General features: G+C 41.4%; 1 protein-coding gene across 2 annotated transcripts in view; it reads left to right on the top strand.

Moving 5' to 3' along the window:
- Window positions 1–24,252, top strand: part of CB4H10orf67 (chromosome B4 C10orf67 homolog) — a 163,160-nt gene extending 138,908 nt beyond the window's left edge. Inside the window, exons 15-17 of one of the 2 annotated variants that reach the window (XM_027073637.2) lie at window positions 4,943–5,023; window positions 5,111–5,171; window positions 21,818–24,252. In XM_027073637.2, the coding sequence (XP_026929438.2) occupies window positions 4,943–5,023; window positions 5,111–5,171; window positions 21,818–21,909 (234 nt within the window). In that variant the 3' untranslated portion in view covers window positions 21,910–24,252. Of the gene's footprint in view, window positions 1–4,942; window positions 5,024–5,110; window positions 5,172–21,817 lie in introns of those variants that run through there. The other variant, XR_008299952.1, reaches the window with a different exon arrangement.
- Window positions 24,253–25,878: the final 1,626 nt, after the last annotated feature.

Raw genomic sequence — 25,878 nt, 5'->3', positions numbered from 1 at the left:
ATTTCATTGTTACTAGGGAATTTTGCTCTTTTTTTTTTTTTTTAAGAGAGAGAGAGAACGAGCAGGGGAGGGGCAGAGAGAGAAGGGGACAGAGGATATGAAGCAGGATTCATGCTGACAGTAGAGAGCCCAATGTGGGGCTTGAACTCACGAACCACGAGATCGTGACCTGAGCTGAAGTTAGATGCTTAACCAAATGAGCTACCCAGGTGCCCCGGGAATTTTGCTCTTTTTAACTGTGGTTTCCTTAATGTCAATCTGTTTTTCGTCTTTTTCTGCTTTTAAGCTCTCTTTTTCTTTAATGTTCTGCAGTTTTACCATGAGGGGTCTGGTTGTAGATTTCTTTTGTTGATTCGGTTTGAGATTCATTGTGCTTCTTGAAAGTGGAGATTTGTTTCTTTCATTAGTTCTAAAAAGTTTTCAGTTACTATTTGTATTTTGCCTTAACTCTACTCACTTTTTTGAAACTCTGATTAAATATATGCTATACCCTGTCCTTCTAACCTCTATATTCCATATTTTTTCTGTAATATTTGACCCAGCTTTGTCTTTGAGCTGCATTCTAAATAGTATATTCCATTCTGTCTTTCAACGTATTAAGTATTTTTTCACATATGTATATATTTTTATTAAAATTTTCTTCTGAATTTTAATTTCACTTATTATATTTATCATTTTCAAGAAATGCACAAATAAATTCTGTTTGGTTTGTCTTTCAAATATGTTTACTGTTCATCATCAAGCTTCTTGCTTTTATTTCTTGAAATATATCATACGCATTGATTTTATGTTTTATGACTGAAAATTCCTAGGTCTGAAGATTTAGAGGGTCTAGTGCTACTCTTTCTTCTGGCAGCCACTTATGATATATCTAAAGATTTTTGATGATGAGCTGTTCAGTTTCTTTGGAGACTTATTTACAAAAAAAAAAAAAAAAAAAAAGGAGCCTGGGCTGAAGAGGAATTCTTACATTAAAGATTTTAATGTGAGGGGCGCCTGGGTGGCTCAGTCGGTTGAGCATCCGACTTCAGCTCGGGTCATGATCTCACAGTCTGTGAGTTCAAGCCCCGCGTCGGGCTCTGTGCTGACAGCTCAGAGCCTTGAGCCTGTTTCGGGTTCTGTGTCTCCCTCTCTCTCTGCCCCTCCCCTGTTCATGCTCTGTCTCTCTCTGTCTCAAAAATAAATAATAAACGTTAAAAAAAAAGATTTTAATGTGATTCTCTCAATCACCACGAGCACCATCACCATATTATTACATTACATCAAATGCTTTCAGCTTATGGTGTTTCAGACCACAGGCGTGAATTCAGCTTACAAACAACATGGGCTAGGTTAGGAGTTTTCAGGAGAGATTTTTTATTTCCTTCAAATTTTCCTTGCAAACTGCTTGGGAGAACCTTACTTGAAGTTGTATTTAACCCTAACTGTGGTTCCAGCCTTGTGGTCCCAGATTTATCGTGGAGTGGACACTTGTCACTACTCATCTTAGGTGGACCTTGGACTCCAGAGTCGTAGGAACCTTTGACAACTCTTGCATTCATTCAGTAAATCTGACGAATGCCTTCAAGGTGAATGGTAGCTCCAGGATGGAAACCTTGGGTGTCCAACTTCCCTTAGTCTGAGATACGAACATTCTTGTGTGTGTGTGTGTGTGTGTGTGTTTCACCAGCTAATGGCTACATTTAAGAATATAAGAAGCGGAAATCTTATTTGGATTTAAATGCTGCTCTTATATTTTAATCACCAGTAATCTTTCCATGTCACATCCATAATCCCTTCGCATTTTATCTTACCTGATTCTTTTCCAGAGACTCCTGCCTGTGTTTCCTAGAGACCATTTACTCTTTTTTTTTTTTAATTTTTTTTTCAACGTTTATTTTTGGGACAGAGAGAGACAGAGCATGAACGGGGGAGGGGCAGAGAGAGAGGGAGACACAGAATTGGAAACAGGCTCCAGGCTCTGAGCCATCAGCCCAGAGCCTGACGCGGGGCTCGAACTCACGGACCGCGAGATCGTGACCTGGCTGAAGTCGGACGCCCAACCGACTGAGCCACCCAGGCACCCCAAGAGACCATTTACTCTTATACTCTACTGGTGGGCCCAAAAAGCTTAATGAAGTTTTCATCTAGATCTCTTCATAGATCTTTTTAAAATTATACACTTCTTCTGATTTCAGTATACTGTTGAACTGATTCTACAGTGTTTTCATAGTCCCTGTTTTATTTACCCTTTTCTCATCCTTGACAGGGTGAGATGTGGTGAAACCCAATATTATCAACTGTGTTCTTTTGTGTATTGCTTCAATCTGTCCTTCACATTTACGGCTGGAAGGCAGGTTGGTGTGCACAGCACCTATTTCTGACCCCAATTTTAGCAGGATTTTTACGATTTTCAGCCCTACCATAGAGGTTACATTTTCTCCTACACTTGCACTTAAAGATACGAGACTATGGAGTACCTTAAAACTTAAATTCCCAGCAGTCATACAGTTGATACTGGCTTCTTTTACCATTTTCATGAAAGACTTGAAGGTACTGAGGGAAGGAACTAGGAGAAGAATTTTCTAGACATGGAAAGGACCATTTGGAAGGCTCTAATAATGGAAGTGTGCCCGGCATGCTCGAAAAACAGCAAAGTATCTGGTGTGACTGGAGCAGAGGGAGCAAGAGAGAAAATATAATAAATGTCGTCAAAGGAATAATAGGTTTTTGACTTTTTTTTAACTCGGAGTAAAATTGGGAGCCTTTCAGAGTTTCGAGCAGAGGAATAAGACAATCTCACGTAACATTTTATGAAGGTCATTGTTGTCATTGACAAGAGTAATTTTTTTTAATGTTTATTTATTTGTTTTGAGAGAGAGAGCTAGAGAGAGAGAGAAGGGGGGGGTGAAGAGAGAGAGAGAGGAAGACAGAGAATCCCAAGCAGGCTCTGCGCTGTCCTGCCTTGTAGAGCCTGACACAGGGCTCAATCTCACAAACTGCAAGATCATGACCTGAGTTGAAATCAAGAGTTGGATGCGTCACTGACTGAACCCTACCCAGGCGCCCTTCACTTAACATTTTAAAGGAGCAACTCGGGCAGTTCTGGAGAGCTCAGGGGGGGAAAGAAGCAGGTCAGGAAGCCATGAAGTGTGCTGGTGACAGACAATGGTGTGACCTGAACTGCCGTAGTGAGTAGAGGGGCAAAATGAGGTAGATACATGCCTGCAGTACTAGGTAGTACTAGGTACTGTGCAGTACTCGATTTTAGGCATATGTAGCAGACTAAAGCAGATCTTAAAAACATAGTACTTATTCAAATTACTTAGTACTTAGCAGGAGAAGGAACACACAAGGTATACTGTGCGTCATTTTTTAAATTATTTTTTAATGTTTACTTATTTTGAGAGACAGAGACAGAGCACAAGCAGGGGAGGAGCAGAGAGAGAGAGAGAGAGAGAGGGAGACACAGAATCCAAAGCAGGCTCCAGGCTCTGAGCTGTCAGCTTAGAGACTGACACAGCACTTGAACTCACGAACCACAAAAGCATGACCTGAGCCAAAGTCAGACTCTCAACCGACCAAGCCACCTACCCAGGCACCCCTTCACTTTGAATCTAAGATGTGCTTAACATCGTTTCAAAACTTGCTAAGTCTCTAAAAAGAGAAAAGTGCCACCAATTATACTGTGACACTCCATCCATTGCAAGATACATCCAATTTTAGGGATGTTAAAATACCAGAAAACTATGCCTTAGAATCAACAAAATAGGATAGCACGTAGCACCACTTGCAAATTAAAAGGCACGCACGAAATTACATGTTTTTGCAAGAACGTATCCAAATAAAACACACACATAAAATATTTAAATTGTTTCCTTGGGGTAGTAGCAAAGAGTGGGAGTGGGTTCTGGGGAATAGAAAAATACATACAATACATACGTCCCCTGTGTGTGGACACGTATGCATGCACACAAATCACCAAGATAGAAGCTTTGAATAGGGAAAATGTCACATAAATCCGCAGTATACATCCATGGATCTCAGACCTCTTTTTTTTTTTTTTTTCAACGTTTATTTATCCTTGGGACAGAGAGAGACAGAGCATGAACGGGGGAGGGGCAGAGAGAGAGGGAGACACAGAATCGGAAACAGGCTCCAGGCTCTGAGCCATCAGCCCAGAGCCTGACACGGGGCTCGAACTCACGGACCGCGAGATCGTGACCTGGCTGAAGTCGGACGCTTAACCGACTGCGCCACCCAGGCGCCCAGACCTCTTTTTTTTTGATAAACACGTGTAATGTTCCTTTGGTCCTTTTTTCACCTGTACATGTTTAATGTCGTAATGTACTTTGCGACATATGATGCTGGTGACAATTCTGCTTGCTTGCTGCTGCTCCTGAACTCCTGGAAGAGCTACTTTTGGTTTTTCACCATTCAGTTCCCGGGGAATCAGGATTACCAGCGCCATAGCTTGCCAGAAGTAGGAGGTCCCGAGGACAAGCCTGTGACACTTGGCCAGTTACAAATTCTAAACCCCAAATGGGGTGGAGATCATCAAAAGGAGGCGGAATCAGGAGACAGGGGGTAGCGATACCTGTGAGCGCAGCATAACATAACGTGTAGACTTGTTAAATCACGAAATTATCCACCTGAAACTAATGTAACATCGTGTGCCAGCTGTACTCAAAAAAGGAAAATGAAAGAAAAGGAAGAAGAGTCAGAAAAGACATTGAAGAAACCATTTTTCTTGAATTTTCTCTCAAGGTAGTCCAGATAAGGGAGGGGGTCTGTCTATTCCATGGGTATCAAGGAAAGGATTTCCCCAGCCATATTTAAGCAAATAAATCAGGACCTTAGTTTTCAGATCTTAGTTAATTAAGGGTCGAAGAACGTTGTACATCATTTGACTTGATGATCCTTTCCTCTTGAAAACACAAAACATACCTTCTGTGCCTTTCAGAAATTAAAACCTTTATTTGTGGAGTCTAAAATGAACCTGATAACAGACCGTACTTCCTCTTCAAGCGATCATACACCTGTGGTAGGTACATTATTTTTTTCTCTGTTAAACATTTAATCAGTTGCTATTATCCACCCTCAGTAATGAAACCTTTTGGTTTACCTGCAGCTAGACAACAAGGACACGGATGTAGTCAGTGATCAGACATATTTTCCCCCGTCACCAAAAGGTAAGTATCATTATTGTTGGAAAAAACAGTTCACACGCAGAACGGGCACTTAGTCTAGATTGAGATTTCCTTCTCGTTGTTATCGCGAGGCGTTTGGAATTCTGGGTGGATGCTTTCTTCCGCCAGTTTATGAAACGAATACTTGGATATGCTGAATAAAAGAATGCTAATACGCATTTCTGAATATCAATCCCTGCAAACTGAAAATGAATTTAATCGCACTTCAAAACTAGAAATGGTCTCAGTTGAGATCTTTTTCTATTTTATTAAACTATCACAAACCTGAAGTTCGTGTTGAATTCCCATTTGTCCATTTTAAGAACCAGAAGAAAAGTATGTCTATTTCTAGCATACTTTATGCCCTATGGGTCCTGACGGGGCTTCAAATTGAATTCTTTTGGAACCAGAAGTATGTTTTGTCCATAGGCTTCTGGAGGTTATTTCTTTAAGAAATAACCATGCTTCCTATTCTCTAATAAACAAGTTAGGCGAACAAAATATGACATTATTCTATTAGTTTGCTGATGATAACCAAAGGGTGTCAGTAATTTCTGTTTTTCTGTCTGGGAATGGTTAAAAGTAGACTTCTATAATGAATATTTATGCAAGGGAGAAGTGTGGGATAAGAGGTTTTAAATCCTGGGCCCTAATTTTAAAACCTGCTTTTTGAAACCTACATTGTGCTTTAGCAGAGGGGAACCTTTCTTCTGGGTTTCCATGCAACAGAGAGGCTTTTTCTTTAGTGCTTATATTGTAGGTAGTGTCTGTTCTAGATGTACCTGCCCTGGGTACAGAGAAATCTTCCAACAATCATAGGGCTGTTTGCTTCCTGGGCTGCCGTTTACATTATAAGAACACCAGACTCTAAAGCATGCAGCTGCTAGCTTGCAGAATGGCAATCTTTTCTTTCTTTCTTTCTTTCTTTCTTTCTTTCTTTCTTTCTTTGAGAGAGAGCATGCGTGCACACGCCTATGCACGCACACAGATGGAGGAGGGGCAGAGAGAGAGGGAGACACAGAATCTGAAGCAGGCTCCAGGCTCTGAGCTGTCAGCACAGAGCCCGACGTGGGGCTCCAACTCACAAACCGTGACATCGTGACCTGAGCCAAAGTTGGACGCTTAACCGACTGAGCCACCCAGGCGCCCCAGAGTGGCAACCTTTTAAAGGCATCTGAAGTTAAATAAGTTTAGATCAATTAAATAAGATCAGACCTGTTGAGTCGTTGGAAATTCTAACCCACACAGCAAGTTACTTCTGAAACATCATAATGTATTAGGGTAAGAGAGGCTCTCGGGATTTGTTCTAAAAATCTAGATTGTCGAATTTGGAACCTATGGGTTGCCTGACATTTTAATTAGAGAGTTTAATTAGCAGCAACATTCCATTCCCCAGAAATCCAGTTGACGATTTTGCATCCAAAATTGATTTTCCATTTTCCAAAGGTCCATTCAAAGTAGCACAAATTAACCTTGATGGCCACCTAGTATACACGGTAGCTCCGGCCAAAACAAATGCTGTCACTCCCTTTCCTCAGCCCTGAAACTGCAGGGTTATTTCCACCCTTCATTAACCTGGTCTTTTGTTTTACTAAATAAAATCGAATGTAAATGCTTTTTTATGATCCATAATCTTTCAGTACTCCACAAAGCTCTCCCATCATTCTGAACGTTTATCTGCATTGCACTGGAGATGTATGTGACCGTGTTCACACCAAACACCTCTGGACAAAACCCCCGAAATTGCTTTCTACTAAATCTCTGATACAACTTTGACATGCCGCGTTGTTCCCTTTGAAGATAGCGTGGGGAAATAATCCAGTTAATAAAAGTCTCTTGTTAAGTGGATTCCAGTTAATCCAAAATTTACTAAAAATACATATTTTTTTTCCTAAATTTTTTGTTAACGTTTGTTTTTGAGAGAGATACAAAGACAGAGACAGAGTGCGGGCAAGGGGAAGGGCGGAGAGGGAGACGCAGAATCCGAAGCAGGCTCCGGGCTCTGAGCTGTCAGCACAGAGCCCGATGCGGGGCTGAAACTCGTGAACCTCAAGATCATGGCTTGAGCTGAAATCGGACGCTTAACCGACTGAGCCACCCAGGTGCACATAGAAATACATTTTCTATTTTTAATGAATGGAAATGAATAAATGAATGCAGGAGGAAAACTGAATTATAAATTTGCTAAATTCGGAGAGTAAATGAATCTCATTAGCACACAGGTTACTCCCTTCGGGCCCCCAGGAAATAGTTTAGTGCATTTCTAGTATTTTCGAGCACAAATTCACAAATACATTATGAAAGAGCTGTTTAGTTACATTTTGATTTTCTATAGCATGGGGGGTTACTGTAACCTATCTGGTGACAGACCCCCAAATCAAACTCTTCATAGTCAGTGTTGTATTGAGTTCCGTTTTTTAGAACATGCAAATCAAATATTAATATTCTAAATACTTACTGAATACTTAGCCTCCATGTTAACAGCATCCTCAGTGTTACATCAGAGAACCCGAGAGGTTATTAGATCGCACTTTCGCACCACAAGGTACTTTTAATACTTGTGCATGGCTAACATTTAGTGGAAGTAGGCACTGTTGTAAATGTCTTTCACGTTTTAGCTCTAGTCCTCACAAAGCCCTAGGAGGTTGGCATTCTTGCTTTCCCCCGGTCTACAGAGGAGACAGTGGGATACAGAGAGTTTTAGTAGGCTACCAGAGTTGTGCCACACCAGGTGGCACAGCTGGATTCAAACCCAGACAGTGTGGCCCCAGAGCCCTGGCTTGTCACCATCCAATTATATTGACTGACCCCAAGACGTATGCGTGACATGAGCCCCGTTCTCAACCACACGCAACGGGGAAATGAGGGACGTTAGAGAGAAGCCATGGAGGCCAACAGACTTCAATTCAGATCCCAGCTCCAACCACTCGCTTACTGACATCATCTCAATTCCCTCTGCTCTGTACCATGGGATGGTGACCCCACCTCATGGCTTTGCAATGAGGATTACACGAGATACATGCTATGTGCCTAGCAAACCCCTCTCCTTACCTTTCCTCCTGAGCTATTGACCAAATTATCCCCAAGTTCCCCAAGGAAAGTCCGCGAACCTACCTTTTAGCCCATCACACGAGTCATAATGTCCTCAGCACGAGGCTACTCTGGTGATTTAAAAGAACTAGTCTCTCCTCTAATTCTTCAGTAATTACCTTTCTACCAGCCGGGAGCATAAGAATAAAATTGACCATTCGTATCAAAGTACACAGTAGGCATTTTGAAAACGGTGACATTAAACATATAGTTTAAAACGATGTTATATCAGGGGACACATCTCTTCTAAGCAGCTTGAAAATAACTTTTCGTGTTGTGGCAAGTTTTAATCCAAAAAATTCTAAAGAGAACAAAAGAGAATCATTCATGCGACATAGAAAAAGAGATCGCTAAAAAAAGAGAGAGAGAGAGAAATACATTTTCGTCAATATAAGAGAATAAAAAATGAGGTATGATACTATCTGCAAAATTTCAAAGCAGTTTTTATGCAGTAGTAATTATCCCAAGAGAGCCCAGGTAACATTATTAATTTGTTTGCTACTTAGCGGTGATAAAATTTGGGATCTGAACTGCCCATTGTATACTGTGGACTGCCGCAGATTTTATGTACTCAAGAAGACCTTTCTCACAGCCCAGTAATTAGGTGCTATTGACATTGTAATCTTTGGAAATGTCCTTAATGAGCCCCAAAGACACGAATCTCATAGATAAAACCTCAAAGTAACACTGACCCTTTAAGTGGCTTGTCAGCAAGAGAAAGCTCAAACATAAATATCTGAAACACAGGAGACACCCAAATTTAAACCTAGATTACATTGTTTTGTTCATTCTCTGAGACTTTCAAGGAAGACATATTGAAGAGGTGATTTTAAAGGCTTTTAAAGAATAGTGGAACAATTGTAATATATTTGAAATCATTCAAAAATTTTTCTTTTCACCCTTTGAAGCTCTGGACTCGAAAAGTATTTTTTTTCTAAATGTGTTTTCCACCAACTTGTAAAGACACATGTTCATTGAGAGTGGAGTTCAGTGACTCCTGTTTTTGTTGTAAACACAAAAATAACTTTACAAATCACGCAAGAAGTTGGAACTTACGTACAAAAAATGAAAAGCAAAAGAAATTTCAGACATAATGTTAGCATTATTTTATATATTGCTTCTAGAGTGTAACTATAATTAATATAATTTAGTAAGGTTTTTAAATTCATGTTCAAATGCATACTTTGTAATATTACTACATACACTACATATATGCATAATCAATATATAACATCATTTACCGTGTAATTGATAGCCATTGTGGCTATTAAAAAATGTTAGAAGAAGGAATTAATCCATCAATACGAGTTAATACCAGGACCAAGCTGATTTACTAAACATAATATGTTAAAGGGTCCGTAAATGTTAATGGAAACGTCTCTACTATTTCCCTATTGTCACCAATTACCTATTATTCAAATGGTCTGTTTCCAAGTTATATATGTGGTCCTTACCTTTACGATTTGGGCTGATTCTCAACGACCTTTCCTTAGGAATGTTGCTTGCTCTTCATACCTATATTCTAGAGATATGTTCTACTCAAGGTCTGGGATTTAGGAGATTAGATGATAATTAAAGCCTGGACGATCAGCAGTGTGTCTCTTAAAACACCTTCCCAAATACCATGCATTCTCAGTAGCATAGAAAAGAGTCAAGATGACCAGTTGGGTTAGAGAACTAATCACAAAAATCAGAGGTTCTCTGTGTTACTGAGGCTCTGTCGATGGGTTAGAGGGGGATTGAAAAATGTGAAAAAGGAAAATGAAAGGTAATCCATCCTTTGAAAATACAGTGTTAATCTTTGAAATGAGTAAGCCAGCAAGTTACTTTGAATTTGTAAGATCACGAAACTTTGAGTTGGAATGGAGTAGAAAAGAGGGTGAAGACTAATACATATTCTGAAAGTACTTTATTAATTTGGCATCAGGGCTGTCTTGTGTTAATTTAGTCTGGTGATGCTTTTAAGTATATGTGGGCAATGTTTCATTTAACAAATGCCACTACACACGTTCGTAATTGTGCCCCAAACTGATAGGTAGAGCTCTCCAAAGTATAAAGCGTGAGACAGGAACGCTTTCTGGTGCGCACTGTTAGTCACGCGTTGGACCACGAGTTGGAATTCAGCAGCCTCCCTGGATCTCGTGAACATTATTTTATCCCACACCTTAGCTGCCTGCCTGTTAGTTACGAGGCCTTATAAACCATATAAGCCTCTGTGGTGGTAACGAAGTATTGAGAAAGGGTTTAATTAGTGCAGAGACAGTGGGGATTAATTTTTAAATTTAGGAGTGGTTCTGTTACAGAAATGACAAAATGTTACAAGATCTTGTGTATAGATTCATGCAAATTTGTGGGTGTATCAAGTACACCCTTAAGTGGGCTTGAAATGATATCTTGGGGTGCAATAGATATCGTATGAGTATTACTTTCAACTGGAGGGACCCCAAGTTTGGAAACTGAGGAAACTGAACTCTGATGATTCTAATAGCTTGTCTGAAAGTCTCTTAGCGTGTCTGTTTAGACAATCACATCTATAATTTTGAAAACTTGTGTCTTCCAATCTTCATATAGCGATTATTTTTTCTTTCCTTTTTTATTTTTATATTTTTAACTTTTTAAAATGTTTATTTATTTTGAGAGAGAGAGAGAGAGTGAGCGCGAGTGGGGGAGGGAGAGGGGCAGAGAGCACGAATCCCAAGCAGGCTCCAAGCTGTCAGCACAGAGCCCTACATGGAGTTCGAACTCATGAACCCTGAGACCATGACCTGAGCGGAAACCAAGACTCAGACACTTCACCGACTGAACCACCCAGGCGCCCCTGTTTTTTCTTTTTCGTATTGCACTGGCTAGGATTGTCACTATGATGCTGAACAGAGAAGTCAGGGACACCCTTCTCTTGTTTCTCTCTTAATAGGACAAATTTTGAAGTGTCACTATTGCAATATATTGCAATATATTACAAGAATTAATTATATTCTCTATGCTGTACTTTCTATCTCTGTGACTTATTCTTTCCATAACTGGAAGCCTGGACCTCCCCACTCCCCTTCACCCATTCTGCCCATTTCCCCACCTCCTTTGCCTCTGGCAGCCATCAGTTTGTTCTCTGTATTTATAGGTCTGATTCTGCTTTTATTTCATTTTTTTTCCTTTATTTTGGTTTTCAGACTCCACATGTAAGTGAAATCATTTTGTCTTTCTCTGTCTGCCTTATTTCACTCAGCATAATGCCCTCTAGGTCCATCCATGTCAGCACAAATGTCAAGATCTCATCTTTTTTGATGGCCGAGTGATATTTATTATATATACCATATATATACCATATATATACATAAACATATACATATATATACCATATGTGTATATGTATATGTAAATATATGGCATATATATATTCATTATGTATACTGTATATGTATATGTATATGTATATGTAAATATATGGTGTATATATGTGTATATATGGTATGGGTGCCCGGGTGGCTCAGTCAATTGAGCGTCTGACTTCAGCACAGGTCACGATCTCACGGTTTGTGAGCTCAAGCCCCACCTCGGGCTTGCTGTTGTCGGCCTGTCAGTGCAGAGCCTGCTTCAGATCCTCTGTCCCCCTCTCTCTGCCCCTCCCCCACTTGTTCTCTCTCTCTTAAAAAATAAATAAAAACATTAAAAATATATATGTGTATATTTATATAAATTACATCTTCCTTACCCACTTACCATATCTATCAATGGACACTTGGGTTGCTTCCATATCTTGGCTATTATAAATAATGTTGCAGTAAACATAGCGGTGCGTATATCTTTTTGAATTAGTGTTTTTATTTTCTTTGGTAAATACCCAGGAGTGGGATTACTGGATCATATGGTATTTCTATTTTTAATATTTTGAGGAACCTCCGTACTGTTTTCCACAGCGGCTTCCCCAACAATTTCCACTAACTGTGCACAAGGTTTCTTTTTCTCCACATCCTCACCAACACTTGTTATTTCTAGTCATTTTGATTTTAGCCACTCACATGTGTCTCACTGCTGTTTTGACTTGCATTTCCCTGATGATTAGTGATGTTGAACATATTTTCATGTGCCAGTTGGCCATATATATGCCTTCTATGGAAAAATGTGTATTCAGGTCCTCTGCCCGTTTTTTGATCAGATTCTTTGGGGTTTTTTTGGCATTGAATTGTGTAAGTTCTTTATGTATTTTGGATATGAACCCCTTGTCAGATGTATCATTTGCAAATATCTTCTCCCATTCAGTAGGTTGCCTTTGTTTTCGTTGGTTTCCTTTGCTGTTGCATTTTATTTTGGAGTAGTCCCAATAGTTTATTTTTGCTTTTGTTTCCCTTGCCTCAGGAGACATATCTGGAGAAATGTTGCCATGGTCAATGTCAAAAAAAATTACAAGCTCTATTTCTTTTCTTTTCATGTATATATTTATGTATATTTGTATGGTTTTGTGTATTTTGTTCTGGCCTATTTTGCATCATAATTTTTTAAATGGACGCTATCAATTATTTCTGTGATACACATATTTCAAAGTTTTTGTCGGGCTATGTTATCAACTAAAATTTATCTGGAGTGAATTCAGATAATTCACAGCTTATCGTGCTATTGTCTTTACAAGCATTCTATTCTTTTGTTTATTTTGGAATTTTGGTTTTCAGGCTCATTTCCTTCCCCCTTCCTCCCTCCCTCTGTCTTTGTCTCTTTTCTTTTGTTTTCTCTTCTCTTTTCTTCTCTTCTCTTTTCTTTTCTTTAATTTTCTTTTCCTTTCTTTCTCTCCCCACCTGAATACAGCTCTGTGCCTGCTTCCACTATGCTAGTCTCACTCCTAGTCCAAAACCAGTTCTTCTAAGTTTGGGGGTTGCCTGTGCCACTGTGACATTAGGGTCTTGAAGCCTCCAAGCCATCAGGTGGCTTGGTTCAGTTCCTCTGTGTGAAGTAGTTTTTGCCTTTGAGCCTCCCTAGGCCCAGAGCTTTCTATAAAGCCATAGCCCCAGATTAGAAACTATTTTTCTGGGTTTTTTTTTTTTTTTTTCCTCCCACAGTATCCTTTCATTCAAGCTACTGCCTTTGAGGAGTGAATTTCTTCTTTTACCCAACATGGAGCACATTTAGCCTTTTGACCATACAGGAGCTCTGGGGCATCTGAGTGGCTCAGTCGGTTAAGCATCTAACTCTTGATTTCCACTCAGGCCATGATCTCACAGTTCGTGCTTTTGAGCCCCACGTTGGGCTCCATACTGACAGTGTGGAACCTGCTTAGGATTCTCTCTCTCTCTACCCTCCCCTGCTCATGTTTTCTCTCTCCCTCTCTCTCTCTCAAAATAAATGAATAAGCTTAAAAAAAAAAAAAAAAAAAAAAGGAGCTCTATTCCTGGCTGTCATGAAATCCTACAGCCAGAGGCCATAGGCCTGTGGTTTCAGCCCCTGTGTCAATTTCCTAGGGCTGCTGTAACAAAGTACAGCAAACTGGGTGATTTAAACTACACGAATGTTATTGTCTCACAGTTCTGGATGATAGAAGTGTGAAATCAAGGTGTTAGCAGGGGCGTGTCTTCTGACAGCTGTGAGGGAGGCGAGGGAGAACCTGTTCCATGCTTCTCTCTGAGCTTCCGGTAACCTCGAGTGTTCCTCGGCTTGTCAATGGCATTTCCCCTGTGTCTTCACATTGCCTCCCCTCTGGGTGTGTCTGTATCTGTGTCCAAATTTCTCCTTTTCATAAAGACACAGACATATTGCATTAGGGCCCACCCTGAAGACCTCATCTTAACTTGATCGTCTACATGACCTTATTTCCAATCACGTTCACACTCACAGGTACTAGGACTTCACCATCTTTCAGGGAGACACAATTCGATCCATAACAACCTGGTTCATTGCTTTACATGTCTTTACCAGAAAAATGTTTATCTTATCTTGCCCATTATGTCTTTCTGGTCTCTCTTTTGAAATTTTATTTATCATGGAGCATAGGGTATACTAGATCGTAGACTCACTATATACCATTGTACTTCCTTCTCCCCTCACCAAAAAAAGTCCTAAATGTTCAAACATTTTTTCTTTGTGTTTTCTTTGTGTTTCTGAACCAAAGACCTTTCAGCTTTAACTTATGCTGTTCTAAGAACATTTTGTCTTGTAAATGTATGGCCACAATTATCATTGTCTCATACACCAAAAGTGTGCATTAAGATATTTATGAATATAAAAGGAATATATAAATATATATTATATACTTATATTTGTAAATATATTTTAAAAGAATACCTTTTTAAATTTTTTTAATGTTTATTTATTCTTGAAAGGGGGGGCAGGGAGGGTCAGAGAGAGGGAGGGAGACACAGAAATTGAAGCAGGCTCCAGGCTCTGAGCTGTCAGCACAAAGCCCAACGCGGGGCTCGAACTCACCAACCATGAGCTCATGACCTGAGTGGAAATCAAGACTCAGATATTTAACCAACTGAACGACTCATGTGCCCCTGGTTTATTTCTTAAATTCCATATATGAGGGGCGCATGACTGGTTCAGGAGGTATATAGCATGCGGCTCTAACTCAGGGTCATGAGTTCAGGCCCCACATTGGGCGTGGAGCTTACATTTTAAAAAAAGACAAGAAAAAATTCCACATATGAGTGAAATCATATGATATTTGTTTTTCTCTGACTTATTTCACTTAGCTTTATACTCTCTAGCTCCATCCATGTTATTGCAAATGGCAAGGTTTCAATTTCATTCTTTTTATGGCTGAGTAGTATTCCACTGTGTGTGTGTATATACACACACACACGTATATATATACATACATGTATGTATGTATGTATATATATGTATATAATATATAATTATATAATACATATAACACATATAATACATATATACATGTATGTAAATATATGCATACATGTATGTATACACATATATACATGTGTATATATACATACACGTATGCATATAGAGAGAGAGAGAGATGAATTTTGACACAGACACCCAGGGAGAATGCCTTGTGGTGACAGAAACAGAAAATGGAGTGATGTAGCTGGAATCCAAAGAACATCAAAGGAGGATGGCTGCCACCAGAATTTAGGGAGAAGCAGGGAAGATTCTCCTGAGTCAGAGAGAGAGCATGGCCTCACCAACACCACGATTTTGGACTTTCAGCCTGCAGAACTCATGTGAGGGAATTAATATCTGGTGTTTTAAGCCACCCACTTTATGTTACTTGGTTCCAGCAGCCTTAGGAAGCTAATACTTAAGGCAATTGAAGAACTTCCATGACGTCCACATTAACTAGAGGGACAGCCACTGTCCCAAATGAGTTCAGTGACTTTATGTTTCCACTTTGCATTACATGTTCTGCCGTTAATTTTCACCACAAAGGAGACATTTCCCCTTGGTTGATTAGAAACTTAACTTCTTCCAAGCTTCAAAACACATTCTAGCATTAAGGAATCAAACGTGATAAGCCTTGCATATAAATTGTGTATAAATTTGCCTGTCACTTTCCTGGCAGTCGGTAAGTGATCAACAAATGTGTAATAAAACTGAATCCGAAGTTCATTCCACTGAGACTTCTACTCTTATCAACTTAGGTTGCTAATGCACAAAGTCCCTACTTGTCCTCAGACTAAAGGGTATCACCGAGGTCCCTGTGCCCTCTTCCTATAAACATGTCCATGCCTCCTTTTCTTACCCATTCCTTCCCTTCCTCTTCAAGCAAGTGCCGCTGGTCCTCCTACCTTAAATGTTAGCCCTCCGGAGAGCAATCAGAGCCTGCTCTCTCTCCTTCCTTCCCCTTCTCCAGGTTACTCTACTTGGCCTTCTGGCTTTACATCTCACAGACACAGCTCTTACCTAGGTCATCGGAATCCTTCAGATGCGAAACTGGTTTCCAGTTCTCTCACTTGACGGCACGCCAGCGTGTTACTAATGAGCCTCCCTTAATTCTTAAGATGCTCTCCTTTTGACTTCCAAGTCACCAACCTGTTCTAATTCTCCTCCTACTTCCCGGAGCTCCCTTCTCTGTCTCTCCTGGTTACTCAACTCTGCTGGTGCTTTGAGTGTTAAGCTGCTGGAGTCACTAAAGATTTTAATTTTGGGGTCGCTGGTACACACTTTGTTTGCCCCTGCTTAATCGGTCAATAAAAATCGATGGCTTTCAGGATAAAATCAAGTTTTTCAGTTTAGCATGTAAGACCTTTCGTAAGAGCTCCCTTTCCCCTACCTGGGCTCTCTAATCTAGTCGTAACAAATGACTTACTGTTCCCTGCTATTCCATGCTATTCCATGCTTCTGTGCCTTTATATGTGCCTTCACCTAGGTGGCAGGTCTTGCGCCTGGTCTTGCTGCACTCACTCGTCTTCTGTGGTTAGCTGGCCATCTGCTGGGGTGACAGGGTGACTGGATCTTGTATTTCTTATCACTGAGCAGGCAAACTGAGTCTTGTGATCAGATGCGCTCAGGGTTCTTAAAAGCAGCAAAAGAAAACAAGCTCCAATGCACAGGGACCGTTCAAGTCTCTGGTGGCACCGCCTTTGCTCCTGGCCCATTGGGCAAAGCCAGTCTGACGACCAAGACCAGATTCTATGTTGGAGGAGCTGCAAAGGCCATGGATGCCAAGGGAGCCACCCTACTTACCTTTACTGGGTTTCACCTTCTCTTTGTTACTCCATTCGTTCATCCATTGGACAGGTGTTATGATCACCTACTATAAGTTAGGCTCTGAGGATGCGGGGTCTTCTTAGTGCTTGGAATTTATATTCTTTTTCTTAAAGTTTACTTATTTATTTTGAGAGAGAGAGAGCACACGCGTGTGTACAAGTGGGGAGGGGCAGAGAGAAGGACAGACAGAATCCCAAGCAGGCTCCGCACCATCAGCACAGAGCCCTATGTGGGGCTCAAGCCCACGAACTGTGAGATCATGACCTGAGCCGGGATCAAGAGTCAGACGTTTAACCATCTGACTAGTCCACTCAATAACAGTAATACCAGGATTTAAGGTGGTGCAGTGAGGTGGGGTGGGCCTGAGAAGGCCTCTCCACTTCCCCATTTCTGCAGAAATTGCCACCTCGCTACTCAGAATGACCTACTTATGGCCTCCTCCCCCCAAATAGGGAGGGGGAATTGGAGGAAAGTGGTCAAAAGACACAAACTCCAGTTTTGAGATAACCAAAACTGGGGATGTATATAGATCTTAAAAGTCCTCGTCACAAGGAGAAAAACGTTTTGTTTCTCTTCTTTTTCAAAATATCTGTATGCGATGACAGCCGTTAGCTAAGTTTACTGTGGGACTCATTTCACACTATACGTTAAGTCAGGTCCTCGTGCTGTACATGTGAAACTTACACAGGGCTGTATGTCAATTATAGCCCAATAATGCTGGGGTGGGGGGGAGGATAATCAAAAGCCAAAATAGAGAAACAAAATATAAAATGTTTATAGTGTGTCTGTTTCAAAAATAATCACTGAAAAATTACTGAATTTCCTTGGTAACCGATAAATTTAAGCATGAAATTGTGTGAAAACAGCATTTCCACTAAATACCCAAACTTCAGAGGTGAGCGAGAGAAAAAGGCACAGTTTAATCCTGAGGCCCCAAGCTGTTCGCCTGTTGATGGGAATACATAGCTGTTTGTAACCTCAAATTCATACTTGTGCAAATTACATAGACCAGAAGTCCCAATGCAAATCGCTTTAAAAATAGCGATCTAAAGCTTCCATATGAAGTATATTTATTTTTCTCTAGGATTAGGACAGATTGCGTTGGCAGCCTAGTCTTTCATAAAGAGGGGGGTGGGGAACAGAGTTGGGCCTTCATTTTCTCACAAAAGGCACAATGGGAAGCGCATCTGTGAACATTGCATAATTTGTTATGTTCTACAAAGAGGTGGGTTTTTGTTATACACATACCAAAGCTATTTGGTACCGTTTCACCAATGATCTCTATTCAGGTCCAGAAAAGAAATTGGCCTCCGCAGAGTGAAAGGAGAGTAAATTTTTCTTTAAAAATTAGATACAGATTATCACTTCCAAATGCAGGAGGGAATTTTACAAGTGACGGTGCACTGATTAGCTTTCCAATGGACATCCAGTCCTTTATGAAACACATACTAGCAGTGGTCAACTGTGACCAATGTGGTTTATTACTCTCCAGAAGAGCTGAACTGAGATTACCCATCTAATCTAATTGAGAAATGTTGGGTGAACTTGAACTCTTTCATGGACATGAATGACCAGAGAATTTATTTGATAAGACATTAAAAGCTGAATATGGTAACTATCTCTTTGATGGTTTGATACAGTCATTCCCTTAGTTCATTTGCATGCCTTTCATATTTTTTCGTTAGTACTCTGCTGGTGATTACATGAGCAGCCTAAACGAAAAAGGAAAAAAAAAAAAGTTTCCGTACAACATCCTTATGGAAACATTAGAAACCTTACCTTTATCAGTAAACACTCCCGGCAGTCTTGAGTTGGTTAACACTTTAAAAAGTGACTCCAGCTTTCAAGAACAGTAATTACATTGGGGAAAATTTAATAAATCCACTGTTTTCTCGGGTGACAGTCCCTAAATTATTTTTCAATTTCGTCCTCTGATTTTACTAATTAACATTTTAAAAAGGCATCAGGAAGTTGACGTATTATTTACCAGCCTCCTTTGCATTTTGTTGTAAACTGGGCAGTGCGAGCTATTATTGGTGGCACCTCGGTGCGACATTTATGGTAAGTTTGCCAACAGTATGGTATACAGGTGGCATCAGATAATAAAGTAATAAAGTGCTTGCTCTTCATACGCCGGCTGAATTCAGGATAAATGCTGTTGTATTCCCAATGGCTGTCACCATATAATTTGGATATATGCATCTCCTTCTTCTTCTATTTATATATTATACTTTAAAAACAACTCCTACAAACGCAAAGATAGAAGCTCGAGGTACAAATGACAAAATCGCACGTCACGTTACTGGTGACTCTTTAAGTAAAATTTTTCATTGCCACTTTGTCCTTAAAATAAAAAGGCCTTTTGGTCGTGCCCATACAAGCATAATAAATTGTATATGTTTGTGATACTGAATGACTCTTGCCCATATGCTGCACCGCAAAGCTACATGAATGAGGCATTTACCAAATCAGGCCCACCACATTAAACAGAAAAACAATCTTTATTCATGGTAACTTATCAGTTTCAATTAATCAACCTTAACAATGGAAATTCTGATGTGTTCAAGCAACTTGAAAGCAATGGGTCATCTCCAGGGCAGCCATGTTGTGTCTTTGTGCCTAACGTTTCAAACAAAGCAACATCTCCAATAAATAGACATACGTATACATACATACATGTGCACGTATATACATCCCGATGCGTGACCACAGCTATGCCGCGTTCTGCCAGTAAACGAGCATGTTTACTGCCTGTGATTTTTATCACGTTAAGTGTAATTGTTTTCCTTCAGAGTATTACTTTTTTGAGCTCTGCAAGTTTAAACAAAAGGAAAGAAATTTCCATTGGATGACCATCCTTTCAGTTTCTGTGCTGCTATGTGAATAGCATTGTGCAAACCATTCCAATGGTTTTGAAAAGGGGTAACCATTGGTTTGATTTGGTTACACGGTTTAGCAAAGAGCTCCCTCCCACTGCCTTAGGGTCTGTGAAAGGTCTGTGACCTGTTTAGAACTGCCAAGTGAAATGTCATGTCGCCCCTCCCAAATGGGAGTATCTGCATTCATTTGATCAGTATAAAAAATGATTGGGGATGGCGAGATCAGTGCTTTTGAATTGCAATTTATAGCAGTTTACAAAAATGCACATTGTTGGAAAAGAAAACATGGAAGTGTTTCTTTCTAAATTGCATTACCTGTGAAATGTCATTAGTCTTTTAAGGATATTTACATCCTTTTTTTATTATTACTTAGGAGACTTATTTCAGCTACAGAAAGTCAGAATTTTATCACATTATGATTTTTAAACTTGTGTTTTGGTTTTGATAGCAGAATTTAGAGAAAACGTTTCTGAGTTCTTAGGATAAACATAATTTGTTGTCGTTTCCCTTTATTAACTCTCCAAGATAGTCTGCTGATCAGTTGCATTAGCGGAAGACTCCCAATGATCTTTCTCAGATTACAGAGGAGATCCATTTGTTGGCAAATGCCTTGTCTGCTGATTTGTAATAGTGAGTCCGAAATCATGGGCATACGAACTCTACCAGGTTTCCGTTACTCCTTCAACAGCATGCTATGTAAATTTCTTTGTGAGAGGAATACTTTCTAAATTACGGTAGCCCCAGATTCATCTACATGTATGCACCGCTTCATAAAAGGAAATGTTATTCATTTTCATTAAATACGCGAATGTTAACCGAAACGTGAAGGTAGGCTGTTCAAGTTCACAAAGGCTTAATGCAGCCACCTGGGTCTCTGGGTTGCAGAAAACAGCACCTTTTATACGATGTCTAGGAATCAGCACATTTTCTACGATGCCCATCTCTTTGCCTAGGCAAGTGGGTGGAACTGGATGTTATTTTGAAGAATTCTTCCTTTAGGAAGAAAAGTTATCTTGGGAAAAGGGCCTCAGAACTTCCCTGGCTGATACTTGAGTAGAAAAAGAAAGGGCCTGCTTCAGAAAAGACTTGACCCAGATAGACTCCCTAGCAATCCACTTTGAACCTCCCCACCATTGAAAGGCGAGGTTGTCACGTTTTTATCTTTGTTCATGTTAAGCCCTGGAATGACAGCCTGTCTCTGTGTTCCCCTCTCCCACTGCCCCGGCTGTAAGTGTCCACATTGACACCTACCGGTGACCGCAGGCTGCAATTCTTTGTTGCCTTGTCCACGCTCCTGGCTTTCACTGGGATTAGCTCAGGGCCTTTGTTCCCCTTCAAAGCTGGAACATCACATCCCATGTTGTGGCTTTCCTGTCTCAGACCCCCAACGCTTTCCTCACAATTTACACACCAGGTAAATGTCCCTCCCTACAGAGCAGAGAGCCTAGCCTGAGTGGGGGGTTGGGGGGGGGGGGATGGGAGGAACCTCCCCAGTCCCCAACTTCAGAACCCCTGCCAACTGGTTTTGTTTCCTTCTCATTCATAATTTTCTATTTCATATGGAGGAAAGACTGAAAATGCAAATGGAAGTTTAAATCTTCGTTGGATCCTTGGACCCAAACACAAGACAGCCTCTGCCTTTTTAAATTCTCTTACAACTGCTCCTAATTCTAGGAAGGTGACCCTCAGCAGAAGGTCATTTACTGGCCTTGGTCACCGGCTCCTAAGACCATTTCTATAGTATGGAGCAGCAGGAAAACTGTCTCAGAAAAACAAAACAAAACAAAACAAAACTTGGCTGACAAGCTATTCTGAAGGCCAAGGAGGATCTGACTGCCCGACCTCCCCCACTGCCCACCCGTCCTACTTCCCTTCCAGGTTATTTGAAGGGGCTCCCAACTGGAGGCCAGACAGGGGGGACCCACTAAAACTGAGGCAAGAGCTCTGCGTGAGGACCGGGAAGTGGTTTATATATAGCAAGTAAAACAAAATGCGCATATGTTCCTTTTCCCGTGTTTTTAGGGAGGGTGTCTGGAACCCTGGAAGAAGAGTCTTTGGAGAAGCCATTGATACTCCAGAACAGCCCAGTGAACGATGTGGACGCTACTGAGTGAGGGGCAGGGCCCTGGGCTGCGCAGAGGGGGACCACAGAGAGGACCCTCTCCATCCTGGCGTAAGGCCTGCCTCCCTGGCCAAGGGATACTCCCTCCAAGGCGTTTCTAACAAAGCTGTTCAGTCTCCCCGATGATGTAGACTAACTCGAGGCCCACCCTTGACACGAAGAGAACGCGACGTCACCCCCCCCCCCCCCCCGCTGTGCGCACCTTTCCAAACCCTCAAAGGCAGGTGCTCGCTCATGCTGGGTGAGAGGGACGCACGGACTTCGAGGGGCTGCCAAAGCCACTGGGGGCGCTTCCTGGGCTCAGCAAGATGCCCCAAAACCTTAGGGTGGGGAGGAACGGACTTCAATTAAAAAAAGTTTGAGGCACTAAGCTTTCACTCCCTCGCTTATCCATCCGGTCTCTCTGTAACACCACGTCAAACTGATTTGCTGCCTCCTCGCTTGCCGATGAATCCCCATGAAGGCGAACCTTAACGCCTGGTCCAAGGGGATTTTAAATTTCCTCTAGGGAGATCCATTCTTCTCTTACATGGGCACTGGGCTGCCTGCCCTATCTTAAAAGCCATAAACAATTCTTTCGTAAGTGGGAAACTCATTGGAGTTTTGCCTCCTGGTAAGTATCAAGGCCAAGATTCACGTGTCTCTTTGCAGCATGCCAGGTATCATTTACAGAAAGTCCGGTTTGCTTTCTTCGGTGCGTAATGTTCAGCTTGGTCCTTTCCATTCCCCTAACTGCAAGCCGGGCCCTGTCTGTAGCCCAGTTTCAGAAATGCAGACTCCGAATTACACGTTTCTAAAGCTATGTATTAAGTCTCAAGAAATATATTTGTAGTAGCTGTCACATAAAGCTGATCTACTCTGCTGTAAAGGAAGCTGGAGAGGCGATTTATTTGTGCGTAAAAGGCACAAGATTTAATTGGAGAGAGACGTGTTATTTTCAACGCAAGAACATGGGGTGGCATAGCGCCGGGGAGCATTATTCGAGCTTCATCTACTATGCACTATATGCCACCGTCTCCAAAGGAGTGTTGCCCTAGAAACTTGTTTTAAATCTGCTGCTATATATCAACACCTTGTTTTAGCAGTCCTTGGCTGAATTACAGTTACACAGTTTGGCGCTTCTTTCAAATTTCCTCCCATCAGTTTGGCTAAAGAAAGGAATTTTTCTCCTTTAGAAATGAATTGGCTTAATTAGTAAGTAGATTAATGGCAATTGCTGGTGAGTTGGTTTCCAGCAGAGTTTCACCAGAGAGGGTTAATCGGAGTCAGGTCTGGAATCTTTCCCAGAACTGGCTGCCAGCCATTTCCACCAACCAATCAACCCTACAAGAAACGGAGGAAATGAAATAGAATTTATATTCCCTGTACTACTATCCTGGGCAGAAATTCCTTGGAAGCAGCCTCCTAGGCTGGGTTGGGTTCAGTACAGGCGGTTTCATTTCAGAATTTTAACAGAAACCTTGAAAGGGTTTCACCTTCAAGATTTATCTGAGGACCAAAGCAGAATTTCAAATGGCACAGGGAGGCTCTCCACAGAACACTGAGGGCGCATTGGAAACGCAGGAGGCTCTTAGTCAATTTCAGGTTTACCTAAATTGCAAAAACCTCCCAAGTTCTGTCCTAATCTGTTATCTACCAGAAGCCTTTAAAAAGTTGTGTGTTTTGCAGTCTTTTCCCTTATTTGTTCCATAGTGATAAAAATGCATTCATAGTTTAACTCGCAGCTGCATTAGTCTTGCAAAAAAAAAAAAAAACCATCCCTGCTGAGAAATGCATATAATAGGAAAAACAGATCGGCTGGACAGCAGTGTAATTAATGCCAGAAAGGGCTGAGGCCGGTTTCATAGTTTGTCTTTTGAGGATATCAAGACGAGACCTGGTGAAAAATGACGCATGCTTTAGCATTTCAGAAAGCTGGCAACTGGCAACGCTGTTCCTTTTTTCTTTGACTTTCTGCCTCAGAACAAAGAGGTCGGCAGAACTAGCTAGGTTGTAATGAGTTCTATGTCCCTAGCACATTAAGTGCATCATGGAAACATATTGTATCGAAATAGTTTGGAGGAGAATACCGGGGATGAAAGAGAATGGGTGCTTTGATCAGCTCCCTGGGGTCCTGAGTGCCACAGACTGACTTGCAAGGAGTTATTCAGCCCCAGCTAGACACACTTACAACACCATTCAAAGAAATTTGCATATCTGTAATTTATCACATTGGTCCAGAACATTTTTGCAAGGTAAATAAAAGTTGGCTGAATAAAAAAAAAATCAATCATCGCAGATATAGAAGAAACTGTGAAGCCTGTGTTTCCATTAAAAACATAAATAAATATGTCCATACAACACGACGATTTAGAGGCTGACTTTATTTTAAAGCGTCCTTAGAGCAACAGGTTGTGTGCTCACAAAGGCAAGAGTGGCCACAGTTTTGTTTTTTTGGTGTTTTTGCACGTCTACTTTAGGGGAGTATATTCGCAGCTTCCCACTAGAAGAACAGCAGAATGTGAATGAGATGTGTGTGGCTCTAACCAGCCCGCGACACGCAGAGAAAAATTAGTACACACTTTGAGGAGATGTGAGAGATGGCTTCATCTCTTTGGCGGCTGCATGTGCTAAGGTTAAATCTCATTTCTCCTCCTGTGGATGGCACTGCCAAGCCCTGGTTGCTGAATTCAGAAGCCCGAGAGGATGAAATGTCCTCGCACGGGTCAATAGGAAAACTTGCTCTCGAACGCGCCATGAGAACAAGTGGAAATTTTAACAGGCAGGCATTGTTCTGAGTTTTTAAACAACCCGGTTAAACAGCAAACAAGAATCTTCAACTTGACCTTGGAAAAGGCTGGTGTGCCTAGAGATCATCTATCAAACAACTCTGCATGACAATGATATATTTCTAAGTATTGTCAGATGAAAAGATTGATAAATTTGCTGCTGCAAAGAGAGAACTTTGGAAACAGGCAACAGGCAATTTAGTGCGCTGCCTCGACCGCCGCGTCTGTCCTTGCCACCCCATCCTCACCCCTCCACCTCCCCCCCCCCCCCCCCGGCCTTGGGGCCAACTTGGTAGAAAAGGGCCAGTAAATCAGCACTGTAATATTTCTTAAGGGGCACGGAAAAGCTGTGAACAGTACCTCTCATATTAAACGCAATATTTCTTTGCTTTCGTGGGGAACAAAAGTCATAGCACGACGTCTTTATGGCTAATTCAGTCAAAGGCACATCTTGGTTCCCCCCGTAGAAAGGTCAGTGTCGTTGTGTTTGGTCCACCGAGGGGGTGTTTTCACACTGAAAACTGAGCCAGCTGTCCCTGTCATACCCTCGCCATTGGGGAGCGCGCACTAGCCATGGTTATTAGGCACATTCTACACCTGCAAAATATACCGATTTCCAAGACTTTTCAAGACACCCCCCTCCCTCGTTCTCATGCCCCCTCCTCCCTCGTCTACTAAACTTTGACAACACAATTCAAGCCCTGGATGAAAGCGCTGCCAGCAAGAGGAGAGCTGGGGAGGGGGCAGCTCAGCCAGCAGCTCCTGGTGTCTATTGAGCAGTCATCAAAGAAATGAGGCGTCAAGTATGTTTTCAAAAGTATGGAAAAACTTCCAAACGAGGGCTTAGAGCCATCACACATTTGCTATTGCCAACATGCTGATTTCCGAAGCCTAATATTTAATTTTATGTACCAGTGTTAGGTGAGGGGTTATAGCCAGGCAGCCCTCATTTAGAACTGGCCCTTTTACAATTTACATTTGTATTCAGCGTGTCAGGACATACATGTTTTTTTCTAAGTTGCCCCCGTGTGAGCCCACATGCCTTTTTGAAACTCCAAATGCCAACTCACTGTTGTCATCCATTTCACAGCGCCTGCCCAACTGGATCTCATAATAAAACTCCTTCCAGAAGCATCTCTTAGCTAGCCTTTACCGCCGGAACCCAACTTCAAAGGCTTGCCCTCTAAAGCTGG

The sequence above is a fragment of the Acinonyx jubatus genome, chromosome B4 (genome assembly GCF_027475565.1).
Source record: "Acinonyx jubatus isolate Ajub_Pintada_27869175 chromosome B4, VMU_Ajub_asm_v1.0, whole genome shotgun sequence".
Taxonomy (NCBI): domain Eukaryota; kingdom Metazoa; phylum Chordata; class Mammalia; order Carnivora; family Felidae; genus Acinonyx; species Acinonyx jubatus.
The sequence above is the reverse complement of the archived record's forward strand: the minus strand, read 5'-3'. Positions and strand labels throughout refer to the sequence as shown.